Source organism: Colobus angolensis, unplaced genomic scaffold, assembly GCF_000951035.1.
Source record: "Colobus angolensis palliatus isolate OR3802 unplaced genomic scaffold, Cang.pa_1.0 Scaffold93, whole genome shotgun sequence".
NCBI classification, from domain to species: domain Eukaryota; kingdom Metazoa; phylum Chordata; class Mammalia; order Primates; family Cercopithecidae; genus Colobus; species Colobus angolensis.
The window spans coordinates 2,104,849-2,120,385 of record NW_012123265.1 but is presented as its reverse complement, the minus strand read 5'-3'; the positions used below and the strand labels follow the sequence as shown (position 1 = coordinate 2,120,385).

General features: G+C 55.0%; 2 protein-coding genes across 4 annotated transcripts in view; one reads left to right on the top strand and one right to left on the bottom strand.

Moving 5' to 3' along the window:
* TSNAXIP1 (translin-associated factor X interacting protein 1) overlaps positions 1–7,653 on the top strand; it is a 21,986-nt gene extending 14,333 nt beyond the window's left edge. For 2 of the 3 annotated variants that reach the window (XM_011932015.1, XM_011932018.1), the window contains exons 3-16: positions 153–265; positions 412–538; positions 3,218–3,311; positions 4,180–4,376; positions 4,733–4,868; positions 5,255–5,424; positions 5,503–5,662; positions 5,738–5,868; positions 6,023–6,148; positions 6,280–6,432; positions 6,551–6,660; positions 6,837–6,963; positions 7,060–7,166; positions 7,340–7,653. In XM_011932015.1, coding sequence (XP_011787405.1) covers positions 153–265; positions 412–538; positions 3,218–3,311; positions 4,180–4,376; positions 4,733–4,868; positions 5,255–5,424; positions 5,503–5,662; positions 5,738–5,868; positions 6,023–6,148; positions 6,280–6,432; positions 6,551–6,660; positions 6,837–6,963; positions 7,060–7,166; positions 7,340–7,580 — 1,992 coding nt within the window. In that variant the 3' untranslated portion in view covers positions 7,581–7,653. The remainder of the gene's footprint in view (positions 1–152; positions 266–411; positions 539–3,217; positions 3,312–4,179; positions 4,377–4,732; positions 4,869–5,254; positions 5,425–5,502; positions 5,663–5,737; positions 5,869–6,022; positions 6,149–6,279; positions 6,433–6,550; positions 6,661–6,836; positions 6,964–7,059; positions 7,167–7,339) is intronic. The other variant, XM_011932017.1, reaches the window with a different exon arrangement.
* Positions 7,654–7,741: 88 nt separating this feature from the next.
* Positions 7,742–15,537, bottom strand: part of CENPT (centromere protein T) — a 21,103-nt gene continuing 13,307 nt past the window's right edge. Inside the window, exons 2-15 of the mRNA XM_011932021.1 lie at positions 15,271–15,394; positions 13,526–13,876; positions 12,345–12,435; positions 12,117–12,204; positions 11,901–11,997; positions 11,643–11,779; positions 11,465–11,501; positions 11,115–11,257; positions 10,291–10,446; positions 9,352–9,675; positions 9,009–9,102; positions 8,252–8,428; positions 8,059–8,163; positions 7,742–7,975 (exon numbers count right to left, since the gene is read on the bottom strand). Coding sequence (XP_011787411.1) covers positions 7,852–7,975; positions 8,059–8,163; positions 8,252–8,428; positions 9,009–9,102; positions 9,352–9,675; positions 10,291–10,446; positions 11,115–11,257; positions 11,465–11,501; positions 11,643–11,779; positions 11,901–11,997; positions 12,117–12,204; positions 12,345–12,435; positions 13,526–13,635 — 1,683 coding nt within the window. The 5' untranslated portion in view covers positions 13,636–13,876; positions 15,271–15,394 and the 3' untranslated portion in view covers positions 7,742–7,851. The remainder of the gene's footprint in view (positions 7,976–8,058; positions 8,164–8,251; positions 8,429–9,008; positions 9,103–9,351; positions 9,676–10,290; positions 10,447–11,114; positions 11,258–11,464; positions 11,502–11,642; positions 11,780–11,900; positions 11,998–12,116; positions 12,205–12,344; positions 12,436–13,525; positions 13,877–15,270; positions 15,395–15,537) is intronic.

Below are 15,537 nucleotides of genomic sequence, written 5' to 3'. Positions count from 1 at the left end.
TACCACTGCACTCCAGCCTGGGGGACAGAGCAAGACTGTCTCAAAAAGAAAAAAAAAAAAAAAAAAGTCAGGACTGGGGGAGGAGGGATGGAGAGAAACATTAGAAAGGGGAGCAATGTTGCCATGGTAGCCCCACCTGTCCCTCCCTGCAGACTGGTCAGTTCTCCATGGGTGGGCACCTGTCCCCATGGCCCACATACACCAGTGGCCAGACCATTTTGCAAAATCGAAAACCCTGTTCAGATGACTACCGGAAGCAAGTAGGGTAAGCCAGGGTCAGTCCCATGGTGAGTGGGCTGGCATGGGCCAGGCTTTGGGCCAGGAGACGGCAGGGGCGTGTGTTGCCCCAGACTGAGGGCTCAAGGGCCCCGTGGGGGTGCTGGCCACATTATCAGCCACCATCCCCTGCAGGAGCTGCCAGCAGCATCCCTTTCGCACTGCCAAGCCCCGGTACTTAGAGGAGCTGGAAAACTACTTACGCAAGGAGCTCCTCCTGCTGGACCTAGGCACAGATTCCACCCAGGAACTAAGGCTGCAGGTCAGAGCCACAGAAGAAACTTGGGGAAGGTGGGGAAAGGGTGGGAAGAAGCTTCACCTACCAGCCAGGCACAGTGGCTCACGCCTATAATCCCAGCACTTTGGGAGGCCGAGGCGGGTGGATCACCTGAGGTCAGGAGTTCAAGACCAGCCTGGCCAACATGGCAAAACCCCGTCTCTACTAAAAGTACAAAAATTAGCCAGGCATGGTGGTGGGCACCGGTAGTCCCAGCTACTCAGGAGGCTGAGGCAGAAGAATCACTTGAGCCCGGGAGGGAGCAGTTGCAGTGAGACGAGATCACACCACTGCACTCCAACCTGGGCAACAAGAGTGAGTCTCCGTCTCAAAAACAAAAAAAGCCTCACCTACAAGGTGAGCACCTCAGACCTTCAGGGGATACCCACCTCTCCCAGCTCTCCTGGGTCTCCTTCCCTGAACGGAAGCATGAAACATCCTATGAAAATGCCAGTGAGGCCGGGCACAGTGGCTCAGGCTCACGCCTGTAATCCCAGCACTTTGGGAGGCTGAGGCAGGAGGATTGCTTGAGGTCAGGAGCTCAAGACCAGCCTGGCCAACATGGTGAAACCCTGCCTCTACTAAAAATACAAAACCTGGAGTGGTGGTGCACACCTGTAGTCCCAACTACTCAGAGGCTTGAACCCAGGAGGTGGAGGTTGCAGTGAGCTGAGATCGTACCACTGCACTCCAGCCTGGGGGGCAGAGCAAGACTGTCTCAAAAAGGAAAAAAAAAAAAAAAAAGTCAGGACTGGGGGAGGAGGGATGGAGAGAAACATTAGAAAGGGAAGCAATGTTGCCATGGTAACCCCACCTGTCCCTCCCTGCAGACTGGTCAGTTCTCCAAGGGTGGGCACCTGTCCCCATGGCCCACATACACCAGTGGCCAGACCATTTTGCAAAATCGAAAACCCTGTTCAGGCAGGAGAATCACTTGAACCCAGGAGGCAGAGGTTGCAGTGAGCCAAGATCGTGCCACAGCACTACAGCCTGGGCAACAGAGTGAGACTCTGTCAAAAAAAAAAAAGAAAAAAGAAAAAAGAAGGCCGGGCACGGTGGCCCACACCTGTAATCCCAGCACTTTGGGAGGCCAAGGCGGGCAGATCACCAGGTCAGGAGATCGAGACCATCCTGGGTAACACAGTGAAACCCTATCTTTACTAAAAATACAAAAAATTAGCTGGGCGTGGTGGCGGGCACCTGTAGTCCCAGCTGCTCAGGAGCATGAGGCAGGAGAATGGCATGAACCCAGGAGGCAGAGCTTGCAGTAAGCCAAGTTTGCGCCACTGCACTCCAGCCTGGGCGACACAGTGAGACGCTGTCTCAAAAAAAAAAAAAAGAAAGAAAACGCCAGTGAGCAGGCAAGGCTGCAATGTGGATGTGAAAGTCTCCTGAGGCTAGAGTTTCCTCACCTGAGTCAGGTGGCCTGGATGCTGTGCCCAGTCCCTAGAGCTCTGTGATCCCCAGTGCCCAGGTTAGGTCACAACATCAGTGAATAGAGCCTGATGTTGGCAGTTGGGCAAGCAGGGGTCACGCCGTGTTTACCAGCCCAGTGGCAACAACCCCAAGCTTAAGGAACCAGCCCAGATGCATAAGGAGGGAGGGAGGGAGGGAGAGAGAGAGAGATATATATCAGATCCAACCCAGATTCCAGTGTATATTAGGGAGAGAATCACCAAATCTGCTCAAACAAGGATGATGACAGATAATTCCTGCCTTTTGACTTAGTCACTGACTAAAGCATTTACTGAGCACTGGCTGTGTGCAAGTGCAAGGCCCTGGGCTGGGGCCTTACATCGATCTCCCGAGCAGATAAGGAAGAAGGCATACCACTATGGTATAGTGGGGCTGGGCTTCAAACTCAGGGCTGACTCTGGAGACTGTGCTCATTTCAGTGAGCAATGCTGCCTCCAGAAACCTCTCATGCGTCCAAATGGGACAGGGGACCATACCCCTACTTGCATGTCAGGACGCAAGGGTACAACCTTCAATCTCCTGAATCTACCAGGCTCTAAGATCGGAAGAGGTTACAAGTGAGAGGCCAATGATACTGTGTCCAGAAGGCAAGAGGCTGGCTGCCTGGAGAGCCAGAGAGGGGCTCAGGCACAGAGTGGAGATCTGTCTATGGTCATAGCAGTCCACTAGGCCTCAGACAGCATCAGGACAGGCCTCCAGAGAGCTGCCCCCCAGGCTCCATGGCACTGTGAGGTACCTGGCTGGTGTCTAGGGCATTTACTTGAATATAAGTGACCTGGCAGCCTTACACTGGAATACTACTAAGCCCAGTAAAGAAAAACACAGGACTGGGCACAGTGGCTCACGCCTGTAATCCCTCCACTTTGGAAGGCCGAGGTGGGTGGATCACGACATCAGGAGATTGAGACCATCCTGGCCAACATGGTGAAACCCCGTCTCTACTAAAAATACAAAAATTAGCCCAGCATGGTGGCGGGCACCTGTAATCCCAGCTACTCAGGAGGCTGAGGCAGGAGAATCACTTGAACCTGGGAGGCGGAGGTTGCAGTGAGCCAAGATCGCACCACTGCACTCCAGCCTGGGTGACAGAGCAAGACTCCATTTCAGGAAAAAAGAAAAAGAAAAATAGTTCCCCACTAAGGGTGGCAGCTGTGGGCCAGGAGATGATGGGTTCCCTTTTCTTGCCAGCCTTACAGAGAGATCTTTGAGTTCTTCATAGAGGACTTCAAAACGTACAAGCCATTACTATCCTCCATCAAGAATGCATATGAGGGGATGCTGGGTAAGAATGCACCTCCTGCCAGGCACAGTGGCTCACGCCTGTAATCCCAGCACTTTGGGAGGCCAAAGTGGTGGATCACTTGAGGTCAGGAGTTTGAGACCAGCCTGGCCAATATGGTGAAACCCTGTCTCTACTAAAAACGCAAAAAAATTAGCTGTGCATGGTGGCACACACCTATAATCTCAGCTACTTGGGAGATTGAGGCAGGAGAATTGCTTGAACCTAGGAGGTGGAGGTTGCAGTGAGTTGAGATCACACCACTGCACTCCAGCCTGGGCAAAAGAACAAGACTCCATCGCAAAAAAAAAAAAAGAATGCAGAAATGCAGCTCCCCTCCTTGTCCCAGCCTGGAAGGGGTGGAGAAGATCCTATTCGACCTTCTGGCGCTCCACAGCAGGGCTGCGGCAGCTACCCAACTGGGCCTTGAGGTCACCAAGGCCCCTCAGCCATTCTGCACAGACTGTTCCGTTATAGGGCACCCCAGAGCACCTGACCACACCTGTCGTTGAGAAGCACAGTGGGGCAGTCCCTGTTGAAAATGGAGTGAACCCCAGGAGAGAGTGAGCACCTCTGGGAGTCAGCAGGCTCCCCTGCCAGGCTCAGGAGGTACAGGGCATGGTGCAGCTGCAGGACTTAAGGCTGTAGGGGAAAGGACATGGGAGACACCCCGGTCTTCATCTGAACTCTGCCCTTGGTTTAAAATCAAGTGCAGGAAGGCCTGAAACAGGGACCATGGCTTTGAACAAGGCATGCAGAGATTCTTGGGGTTTGCAAGTGACATAGCCACTCACCCATGACCTTAGGGTCTGTCTTCTGGCTGTTTGTTCTCCATGGCCCCAAAGCAGCTCTCCCACCTGTCTCTGCTTAGCCCACCAAAGGGAGAAGATCCGGGCTCTGGAGCCCCTGAAGGCCAAGCTTGTCACTGTGAATGAGGACTGCAATGAGAGGATCCTGGCCATGAGAGCTGAGGAGAAACATGAAATCTCCCTGCTCAAGAAAGAGAAGATGAATTTACTAAAACTCATCGACAAAAAGAATGAGGAGAAGATTTCACTGCAGAGTGAGGTGAATGGAAGTGGTGTGATGACCAAGTCCCCGAATTCCTGCCAACCCCACCACAAGGGTGACCCCCTATCCTGCTCTGCCTTTCTACAGGGGAGTGACACGCTGAGCCACCACCTTCCCCCCAGAGCCTTGCTAACTCCACCCTCTGCCCTGCTGCTAGGCTCAGCACTTTCCCCAAAGGGGGAAGCAGTGGTACCTTGCCGAATTCTCAGAAATGGCCAATCTCCTTCTTCTTTCACTTTTCCTGTTCGCAGGCCCTGATGGGGCCACCCAGCAACCAGCCCACTCCCTGGGGTGACCAATTGCATACACGGGTTCAAGGGCAGCCCCTGACCACACAGCCACCTTCTCCACAGGTGGCCAAACTGAGGAAGAACTTGGCTGAGGAGTACCTGCACTACCTCAGTGAGCGAGATGCCCGTAAGATACTCATCGCAGACCTGAACGAGCTGCAGTACCAGCGGGAGGACATGTCATTGGCCCAGTCTCCAGGTAAGCCTGAATCAGGTTTCTCTCCTCTCTAAGATGCTGGAGGAGTCTGGTCTCACCCCTAAGCCCCATTCATTCAACATTCCTAAGACCTGCTCATTCCATAACCATTCGGGGGGAGATGTCCCTGCCTCTCCCAGGGCTGTGTATCTTCTGAGTTGAACTGAGAATTGTAGGAACACAGTTGGTAGCTGAGGCAGACTAGGCTCCTGGTGGGCTGGACAGGCCTATTACTCAGTTTCCTGGGCTTCTAGACTTTAGCCTGAAACCCTAGGCTGATAGCGCTGTGGGCAAGACCCAGGGAACCCCAAACGGGAAGGGCAGAAGGCTTCAGGCAACGCCTGAGAAAGCCAGGGTGACACGCGCTGGTGGGCCCCCTCCCCTGGCAGGCATCTGGGGGGAGGACCCTGTGAAGTTAACCCTGGCTCTTAAGATGACCCGGCAAGACCTGACCCGCACACAGATGGAACTCAACACCATGAAGGCCAACTTTGGAGATGTAGTCCCTAGGAGGGACTTTGAAATGCAGGAGAAGACCAACAAGGATCTTCAGGAGCAGGTGCTGAGGCAGGCAGGGCCAGGAGGGTAGGATGGGGTCTCACAGGTGGGGGGCCAGGGCCAATGTCCTTGCCCACAGCTGGACACCCTGAGAGCCAGCTATGAGGAGGTTCGCAAGGAGCATGAGATCCTGATGCAGCTGCACATGAGCACGCTGAAGGAGCGGGACCAGTTCTTCTCTGAGCTACAGGAGATCCAGCGCACTTCCACGCCGAGGCCTGACTGGACCAAATGCGAAGGTGAGGGCGGCCAGCGGGGCCCCAGGTCCTGCTTACATGTGGGCCCGGACTCCAGCTCCCTCTCCCCACATGCAGATGTGGTGGCTGGGGGCCCAGAGCGCTGGCAGATGCTGGCTGAGGGCAAGAACAGCGACCAGCTGGTGGACGTGCTCCTGGAAGAGATTGGCTCGGGGCTGCTGCGGGAGAAAGAATTCTTCCCTGGTCTGGTAGGGGAGGCCCCAGGAGTGGGGCTTAGGCCAGAGTCAGAACAGCCATGCCCTGCTGCTCAGATGAGCTTTCGGGGAACCAACTGGGGCTCTTCCCTGCTTGAGGGTGGGGCCACAGATGGGTCCAGAGATGAGCTGATATCCTCCCTCCTAGGGTTATGGGGAAGCCATCCCTGCTTTTCTTCGGTTTGAAGGCCTCGTGGAGAACAAGAAGCCAAGCAAGAAGGATGTAGTCGACCTCCTCAAGGATGCCTGGAAGGAACGTCTTGCTGAGGAGCAGGTCAGATCTCACCAGCCACTCTGGTCCAGCATGGTCTTCAGATCCAGAGTCTTCTGGAGGTCCAGAGGTGCCAGGGATGAGGGCCAACCAACTGTAAGGCAGGCTGACCAAGCATTTCCTCAATCCTGCAGAAAGAGACATTCCCAGACTTCTTCTTCAATTTCCTGGAGCGTCGCTTTGGGCCCAGTGATGCCATGGCCTGGGCTTACACTATTTTTGAAAATATCAAGATCTTCCACTCCAATGAGGTTATGAGTCAGTTCTATGCAGTCCTGATGGGAAAGGTGAGCTGGGGCCTATTCCCCTTGGGGAGACTGAGAGGGGTCTTTGTCCCTAGCATAGACCAGCTTTGCCCCCACCACTCCCAGGAAGAGCAAGTGAATAATGCTTCTCTCCTTATAGCGGAGTGAGAATGTGTATGTCACCCAGAAGGAGACAGTAGCCCAGCTGCTGAAGGAGATGACAAATGCTGACAGTCAGAACAAGGGGCTACTAACCATGGAGCAGTTCAAGTGAGAGGCTGGTCCAGGCCACCCCCAACTCCTACCCAACTCTTCCTGCATCTGCAGGGAAAAGGGGCACCTGGTGGGAAGGGCCACAGCCTTGGAACTTACTCCCTTTTGAGCACTAGGGAGAGGCACAAGCAGGCCTCAGCAGGTCCCTGTTGGCCCTCATGTCTCCCCTACAGCACTGTCCTTAAGAGTACCTTCCCTCTCAAGACAGAAGAGCAAATCCAGGAGCTGATGGAGGCAGGAGGCTGGCATCCCAGCAGCAGCAATGCAGACTTGCTCAACTACCGCTCACTGTTTATGGAGGTGGGTATGTGGGTCCAGGAACTGGCCTGGCCCCTGCCCCAGCCTTGGTTGGACCCTAGCCAATGTGCCCTCCCCCTGACTTGTGGCCCATCCTAGGATGAGGAGGGCCAGAGTGAGCCCTTTGTGCAAAAGCTCTGGGAACAATACATGGATGAGAAGGATGAGTACTTACAGCAGCTAAAGCAGGAGCTGGGCACAGAACTGTGAGTGACCCTGATCCATAGGCAAGTCCCACAGGCTGGGCCCCTGAAGCCCCTGGGTCTCCCTGTGTACCATGCACCATCCACTGCTCAAGCCCAGCACAGAGGAGGGCACCTGGGAGTCTGGGGCATGGAGAGGAGGGGTCAGGGCCTGTCACTCTTTTCCTGTGGGGCAGCTACGAGGAGGTGACTCTGCCCAAGCTGCGAGGGGCCCTGATGACCATCGACCCCAGCCTGAACAAGCAGACTGTGAACACCTACATGAGCCAGGCCTTCCAGCTCCCTGAGTCAGAACTGCCAGAGGACGGTGACGAGAAGGAAGAAGGCGTGGTGGAAATCCTCCAGACTGCCCTGGAGCGGCTTCAAGTGATTGACATCAGGCGTGTGGGACCTCGAGAGCCAGAGCCTGCAAACTAGGAGCCTGTGGGCAGCCTGCGTGCTCATCCTGCTAACCCCTAGCTTTTAGTATAAAAGCGTTTGTCTAAACCCATGCCATTCTCCAGACTGTGCTGGGGAGTTGTCGGGGGGAATCAGTCCTTGCCTGGCTGGCCCCAGGACATGCACCAAAATGCAGAATATTCTGTTTATGACACTTTATTGATGCTGGGGGGGTGGGGAGGAGACCTGGAGAAATATGTGGGGGCAAGAGGCCCCAGGTGGGGACAGGGAAAGTGTCGAGGCCTGGCCACTACTGGGCAGGGAAGACAGAGTTGCCACTGTACGCACAGGGGATGAGCAGCTGCCGGTACTCCAGGGGCAGGTGCCGCTCCACTAGCACATGCAGTGAGACTTGGTCGGTGACCAGGCCCTGCCTGCAGCGGAGGAAAAGAAAGGACAGGCAGAATCAGTGCCAGAGCTCCCCCAGCCAGCACCCTCACACCTTCCGCCCTCTCACCGCCGCATCAGCAGCTCCAGGTCCTCTGGCTTCACAGTCTTGCGGCCAGCATGAGCAGCAAATACCTCCAGGTCATCACAAAGATGCTGGAAATATTTATCTAGGCTGCCAAGAAGGTGGGGATAGAGTAGGATGAACAGTCTGATCATGACCTAAGGGGTTCCTCTCCCTACCCCACGTGCCCAGGACTCACCACTTCTCCACCATCTCAAGAGCCTTCCTCTCCATGGGCATCTTGGCAAAGAAGCTAAAGAGTTTCACATAGTGGCTCAGTCCAGCCTTGTGGGGATCTTGCCGGGGCCTGGGGCCGGTGGTCCGGGGCCTAGGGGGACACCTGACCAACAGAGGCTCTGCAGGCTCTGAAGATAAGCTGAGGGCAACAGTGTACAGAGGGAGCTGAACTTGCCTCAGGAGGCCCTTATTCAAGGGCAAGTCTTGCTGGCTCCTGCTGAGGCTGGGGACCATGTGGCCCTTGGCCAGCCAGGACCAGCAGCCCTGACCACCGGCTGAGGGGCAGTTGGGTCAGGGGGCCACAAAGAGGCCAGTCTTTCCCTGGGGCTCTGTTCCTCCAGTCGACTTGACATCCTAGTTCAGGCTTATCTATATTGGTATCTGCTTGGGTCCATGACCCCAGGCCTTAGAATGGACAGTCTCTTCCCTTACTCTACTGCTGCCTTTCCCGATTCTGCTAATCATCCCCCAGGAAGACTTTTCTGACTACAAACCGACCACATACTTTCCCCTTTCCCCTTACCCAGGCTCCTCTAAGCTCTGGAGGCAGGCACCAGGACGGCAGGGGTGCTCTTGGTGAGCTCTCCCCAGCCCAGCTCAGGCTGCCCTGCTAGGTAATCATCTGCATACCCGTAGGACGGGGGAGGACCCTATGCACACAGCGTACCCAATGATCCCTTCCCAAGAGGCCCGTGAGGAACGGGGTTGTGGGATCTTACACTGCAGCACCAGGCGGTGGGGCTGGCTCAGGAAACTGATGATGTTGCCTGGCCTGGAGAGACTCAGGGGTGCTGGAGGCCGACTCTGGACTTGCTACAAAGGAAGAAGGGTGGGGTCACAGGAATTCCAGGCCTGACCATCTTACCCAGGCCAGCACAGCCACAGTATTTCTGTCCTGTTTCTGGTGGAACCCATCTAGCTCCAGCCAAGCGGGTGCCCCTCACAGTATCCCTGAACCCCTAACACCACCAGTGCCCGGAAACACAACCCAGGCAAGGCCTGTCTGTGTGCTGGGGCCTGAACACAGCTGTCACCAGTCACCCCCTGCACTGGGCCTCTTACCTGCCTTGCTAGAGGCATCCTCATCCCCTGAAGATGCTCCTGGCCCCTCGGCCTCAGCAGTCCCCTGGGATCCCTCTGCTTCTGTCACCTGTGTGTGTCCCTTGGGCTCTTCTGCCCTGCTGGGTCCTTGTGCTCCTGTTGCCTTCATTTCACTCACACTCACACCTTCTTCTTCCATCTTTTTCTCTGCCTCTTCAACTCCATCGGGTAAGGGCTCTACTTCATCTTCTCCGGAGACACCACTGCTGGTGCTCAGGAAGCCCAGAGCAAAGGCATCGACCTCCTCTGCCTCTCCTGCCAGAAACTGGGCTGGTTTCCCAGGGCCTGAGTGAAGGGAAGAGAATACAGGCTCGGCCGGGCGCGGTGGCTCAAGCCTGTAATCCCAGCACTTTGGGAGGCCGAGACGGGCGGATCACAAGGTCAGGAGATCGAGACCATCCTGGCTAACACTGTGAAACCCCGTCTCTACTAAAAAACACAAAAAAACTAGCCGGGCGACGTGGCGGGCGCCTGTAGTCCCAGCTACTCGGGAGGCTGAGGCAGGAGAATGGCGTAAACCCAGGAGGCGGAGCTTGCAGTGAGCTGAGATCCGGCCACTGCACTCCAGCCCGGGCGACAGAGCAAGACTCCGCCTCAAAAAAAAAAAAAAAAAGAGAATACAGGCTGGAGATGCAGCAGGCCAAGGCTGCATAGCTCAGAGAAGGGTAAAGATGGACTAGCAGACCCAGCGCTGCCCAGTGAGGAAAGACAAAGCCAGAGGCAGCACCGGGACATGGATCTGAAGCCTCCTGGCCCAACATGGACTCTGTTCTTAGATGAAGGAGGCAGCCACAGCCAGGGGGCTCCAGGGGCACAGAGGGGCTTGAAGAAGGAAAACGACCATTGTCAACTCTCACCCAAGCTAAGTTTGGCTCCAGGCCATCGGCGCCACACACTCACTATTGTTCTGCAGCCCAGGCCCACTGCTCTGTGTCCTGCGACCTGCAGCCTGCTCAGCGTCTTCAGCCCCAGTGTGAGGCGTGCAGGGCAGGGAGTGGTACACGGGGGAGCCAACTGTGGGCTGAGAGAAGGGCTGGGTGTCCTCCAACACAATGTCTGTGGGCAGAGTAGTAACAGGTTTTGAGGCTGTCACATGGAGATCAGGGGCCAGATGGCTCTCAGCTTATTCCAGGCCCACTGGCGGCTACTCAGCGTTGCCAGAGCCCGGACAGTGGGCCGCATGAGTTCGCCCTGAGTGGCCTTCAGAGAAAGAAGACAATCTAGCACGTGAGGCCTTATCTCCGACAGCCCTCCTTGCTTACCCTCCTGTTCCTCTGCCTGGCAGTCCCAAGCCCCCACAGCTGCACGCCCACCAGCTGCCCACTTAAAAAACCTCTTCGCTGCTTGTTCTGCTCCTTCTTCCCAAACTCTCATCTCACCCTGGTGAACTTGTTTTCTGCAATCAGGCTCCCAGGTCAGCTCAAATTGGCCAGCTGATCCTGAAACCCGGCCCCTTTCAAAAAGTTTCAGCCACCACACCACACCCCTTTCCAACCTCCAGCCCTATAGTTTAAGGATATGGGGCCCTGGGAGACACCGAGGGACCAAGGTAAAGGGCCCCCTGTGGAAAGAAAGCAGAAATTCCTTGTAGACCCACTGACCAGAGTTGCTCGCTGTCCTTGACCCTACCGAGAGGGGTGCAACCCTGACTCAGCATCACCTCCTATCTGTCATGGCAGGGAGAGCTTTCCCCAAAGGCCAGCAGGGGAAAACCTCAACCTTACTTGGAGGAGCCAAGGAAGTATCTCGCAGATCCCGCAAAAAGGCACCCACATCTACAGCTCGGCGGGCGGGAGGTCTGCGGGCCAAGCCAGGCCTCTGAACTGACTGTGGCTGAAGAGGTGTGGCAAAGGTCAGGTTGAGGGAGCTGGTGAGAGAGGGGAGGCACAGAGGAGTCAGGTACCTCAGACCCAATTTGCCCAGAGATCCCTCCATCTGCCCTGCGGCTCTCATCTCTTAGAACAGAGCCAACATGCTGTGAGGCTAAAACTGGCAGGGAGTAGTGTGGCCAGATTCCATCCCAGGCAGCACCTCCCTCGCCAAGCCTCTCCTCCACCCACCCCCAGAACAGCACCTGGTGAGGGAAGAGGCATCGGCATTCCCTTGAGGCTCTGTCAGCAACCCGCAAGATAATGTAAAAGAAGAAAACCATGGTAAGTGATCCAGGCCCGTGAGGGCCCTCTCTCAGGACTCCTCAGCCTCTCCAGAGGACAGGAGGGAGAGGGTAGCATAAGTGGTGTCCAGGGCCTCACCTCGGGAGAGAGGCAGCCCCTGGTCCACTCCCTGCTGAAACATCGACAGTCGCACCCTCTGTTTCCTCCTTGCAGGGGCCAGCAGACCTGGAGCCAGGGTTGTGGAGGGCTCGAGCTCAGGAAGTTGCAGTTCCAGGCTATAAGAATGGAGCTTATCTCAGACAGACCAGGAAGTCCAATTCTGGCTTTTGCGACCCCCAAGAAACTCCCTGACTAAGCTGCCCATAGCACAGTCCAAGGGGGTGGAGTTCTGTGTACCTGCCACGACTGCTCTCTCTTCTGGAGGGTTGGACCACCTGTGGTGCTGGCACTGGCTTCACTACCGACTCGGGAATCAGGATGGAAGATTCCGGGGCTACAGAAACACCAGGGAGAGGGTGGGGCTGACAGAACAGGTCACCCTGAATGAAAGATACCAGAAGACTGGTATTGGACTGGTACCTAACTCTGACCGGCAGGCCAGCACTCACTTACCAGTTAGTAGGATGTTCTTCAGCAGCGTCCGAGGTGTCTGTTCCTCCACGTGCCCCCTGGCCTGAACATGGGCCGATGTGCCAATAGACTATCGGCAAAAGCACCAAGCAACCAGTCTGTCTGTTTGCCTTGAGATTTCCTCAAGGTGGGCTCCAGAGCAGACTTAGACCTCAACCCTCCTCCGCGAGGCAGCCAGGGCCCTTTGGGGTCAGTGGGCTGGGTACTTACCCTGGCTCCACGGGAACGCCCTTTGGCTATCGTCTTTGTTTGGCCACTCAACCTCCTGGAGGAAGCCCTTTCAAGCAGGGCTCTCTGGGCTCTGCGTAAAGACCAGCAGCGCTGAGAATTACAGTGAGGAGGGATAGAGAACATAGAGACATGCCTTCATCTGGGTCTTGGTCTGAAGGCTTTTTCCCTCAGGGCTAGGGACCCAGAAAACACTTGCCCCTACTGTCGCCCCTGTTCCCAGCCCTATGTCAGCAGTGTGGACGAAGAAGACCCCTGGGGTACGGGAATAGAGACGGCATATGAGTGAACCAACCAGGAGGGGCTGGGAAAGGCTTCACAGAGATGACTTCAGCATAATCACAAAGGATAAGTAGGGGTTAGCCACACAGACAAGAGAAACAATTGGAACAGCATCCATCCCAGACATGAAAGTAACAATCCATGGAGGATATTAAAGTATTTTAAAATCTTTTAAGAACGTGGTACCCCAGACACCTTAGTCTCTGGGTGTTCCCAGGGCGCAGCTCCCACCTCATGGGTGTAAAACCTATAATGAATGGCTTCTCATTCCCTATGAAGAAACTCCATTGTCCCAGTCTGGCAGATGTCAACGTATGCATTCTATGCACCATGAGCTCACCACAGCCCTCACCCACCGCCACTCCCACCAAGTCAGGCCAAATTCCCTGCTCCTTAGCAAAGCATCTTCCGGTTGCTGCCTCCCAACTTCTGCCCAGGCTGTCCTCTAGCTCCTTTCCCATTTCCAAGCCGGGGACAGTAAGACGATGCGCAGGAACAGTGGGAACCCTCGGGCCAAAAAAAAAAAGTTCAGGGCAAATGCTTAGGCAAACCCTGGCTGGTTTGAGGAAAGCAGCCTAGAGAACAGAGCATAAGGTGAGATTCTGAGCGCCTATCCTCCATCTCCAGTGGCCGAGCCCCCAAAGACTCGGGATCAGTCAGGTTCTGTGGTCCCGAGGGCTGGCTGCTGGAGCCCTGGGGGCAGGGGCAAAAACCGCTGGCCCGGGCCCAGCTAGAGCAATAGAGCCAGTTCTCAGAGTCCCAGGCCCTGCTCCTCTCTGAGACTTAGTTTCCCTCTCGAACAGAGTCGGCCCTGGGTCCCACCCAGACCCCACTCCCCAGTCCCTCTAGTTGCTCAAGTACTCGGGGAGCCCCTCACATACCCAGCCCGAGCACTCCGGGGTCGCCGCGGGGTGCGCGAGTCCGCTGTATCCAGCACGCGTCGCAGCAGAGTGCGCGGCGTAGGGTCGCCGTCAGGATTGTCGTCAGCCATCGTCTCGGCCCCGGGCCCTCCTAACCGCCCAGCAAGCAGCGGGGTCCGCCTTCCCGCCGCCACAGTTAAGGTAACTCTCGCGATGCTCCCGCACAGCCCCGCGGGAATTGTAGTTCTCGCCCTATCACAGCTCGCGGGATGTACGGTGATGGTTGCAAACTCGGTCTGCTTTGGAGGCAGCCTCGCTGCGGTTAAACCTCGGTTAATGTAATGCAAGCAGCCCAAGTCTTGGCTTCTTCATCTGTAAATTGAGGTTGATACCCACCTAATAAGGAGCTTGCAATGATTCAAGGAGTTAATGTTTAACTCATAGAGTCTAAAACACGGTAAGCCAGGGCATTGGTAACTAGCAATTGCTATTATTAGAAGGCTCTCTCATTCCCATCTCTCTCTCCGAAGATGAGGAGAGACGCTTGAGCCAGGAAAAAGAATTTTTTTTTTTTTTTTTTTTTTTTTTTTGAGACGGAGTCTCGCTCTGTCACCCAGGCTGGAGTGCTGTGGCCGGATCTCAGCTCACTGCAAGCTCCGCCTCCCGGGTTCACGCCATTCTCCTGCCTCAGCCTCCCGAGTAGCTGGGGCTACAGGCGCCCCCACGTCGCCCGGCTAGTTTTTTGTAGTTTTTAGTAGAGACGGGGTTTCACCGTGTTAGCCAGGATGGTCTCGATCTCCTGACCTTGTGATCCGCCCGTCTCGGCCTCCCAAAGTGCTGGGATTACAGGCTTGAGCCACCGCGCCCGGCCTAGGAAAAAGAATTTTATCCTACATACGACCTGGTTGGATTTGCATTTGCAGGCTAGGCGGTGGCTCACGCCTGTAATTCCAATACTTTAGGACACGGAGGCAGGAGGATAGCTTGAGCTCAGGAGTTCGAGAGCAGCCTGGGCAACATAGTGAGACCCCCCCCCACCCCCTGGTCTCTACAAAAAATAAAAATAAATTAGTCAGGCATGGTGGTGCGCGCCTGTAGTCCCAGCTAATTGGGAGGCTGAGGCAGGAGCATTGCTTGAGCCCAGGAGTTCAAGACTTCAGTGAGTCATGATCACACTCCAGTCTGGGCAAGAGAGAGAGACCCTGTCTCAAAAAATAATAAAAGCATTTTGAAAAGATCTGAATTTGCAAATCTGTCTATAGGGCCTATCTCTATCAGAAGAGACCAGGAAGCTCCAAGGCTAATAGGCTGTTTGTGATCCAGCACTGCTGTTATGATCTACAAACATGAGCAATTTTGAGATGAATTCTGGCTCTCAAAAGTTCTATTAATGTTTTCCCCATTACTACATCTAGGAAAATAAATAAATAAAAAAAAATTGGGTTTTCTTTTGAGACAGAGTTTTGCTCTTGTTGCCCAGGCTGGAGTGCAATGGCCCAATCTCGGCTCGCCGCAACCTCCACCTCCCAGGTTCAAGCAATTCTCTTGCCTCAGCCTCCCGAGTAACTGGGATTACAGGCATGCACCACCACACCCGGTTAATTTTGTATTTTTAGTAGAGATGGGTTTTTCTCCATGTTGGTCAGGCTGGTCTCAAACTCCTGACCTCAGGTGATCTGCCTGCCTCGGCCTCCCAAAGTGTTGGGATTACAGGCATGAGCCACCGCACCCAGCCAATAAAAATTGTTAATGCTAGAGATGCTTACCATATTCTGTTAGTGTTTTCCTCCGTATTTTTCACTGACTGACAATCCCCTCACCTTAAGTTTTCATGGCAACTGAATTAGAACTTGGTTTCTGAGTATCCCGTGGAGTTCGCTTTCCCAAAATCTGCACCAAGATCAAGTGTAAATTACCAGATACCTGACACAGGCATGGGCATATTTGTGCTTGTGTTAAAAAAAACTGAGCCAAGAAGTCCAGGCATGGTGGCTCATGCCTGTAATCCCAGCACTTTGGGAGGGTGAGGCGGG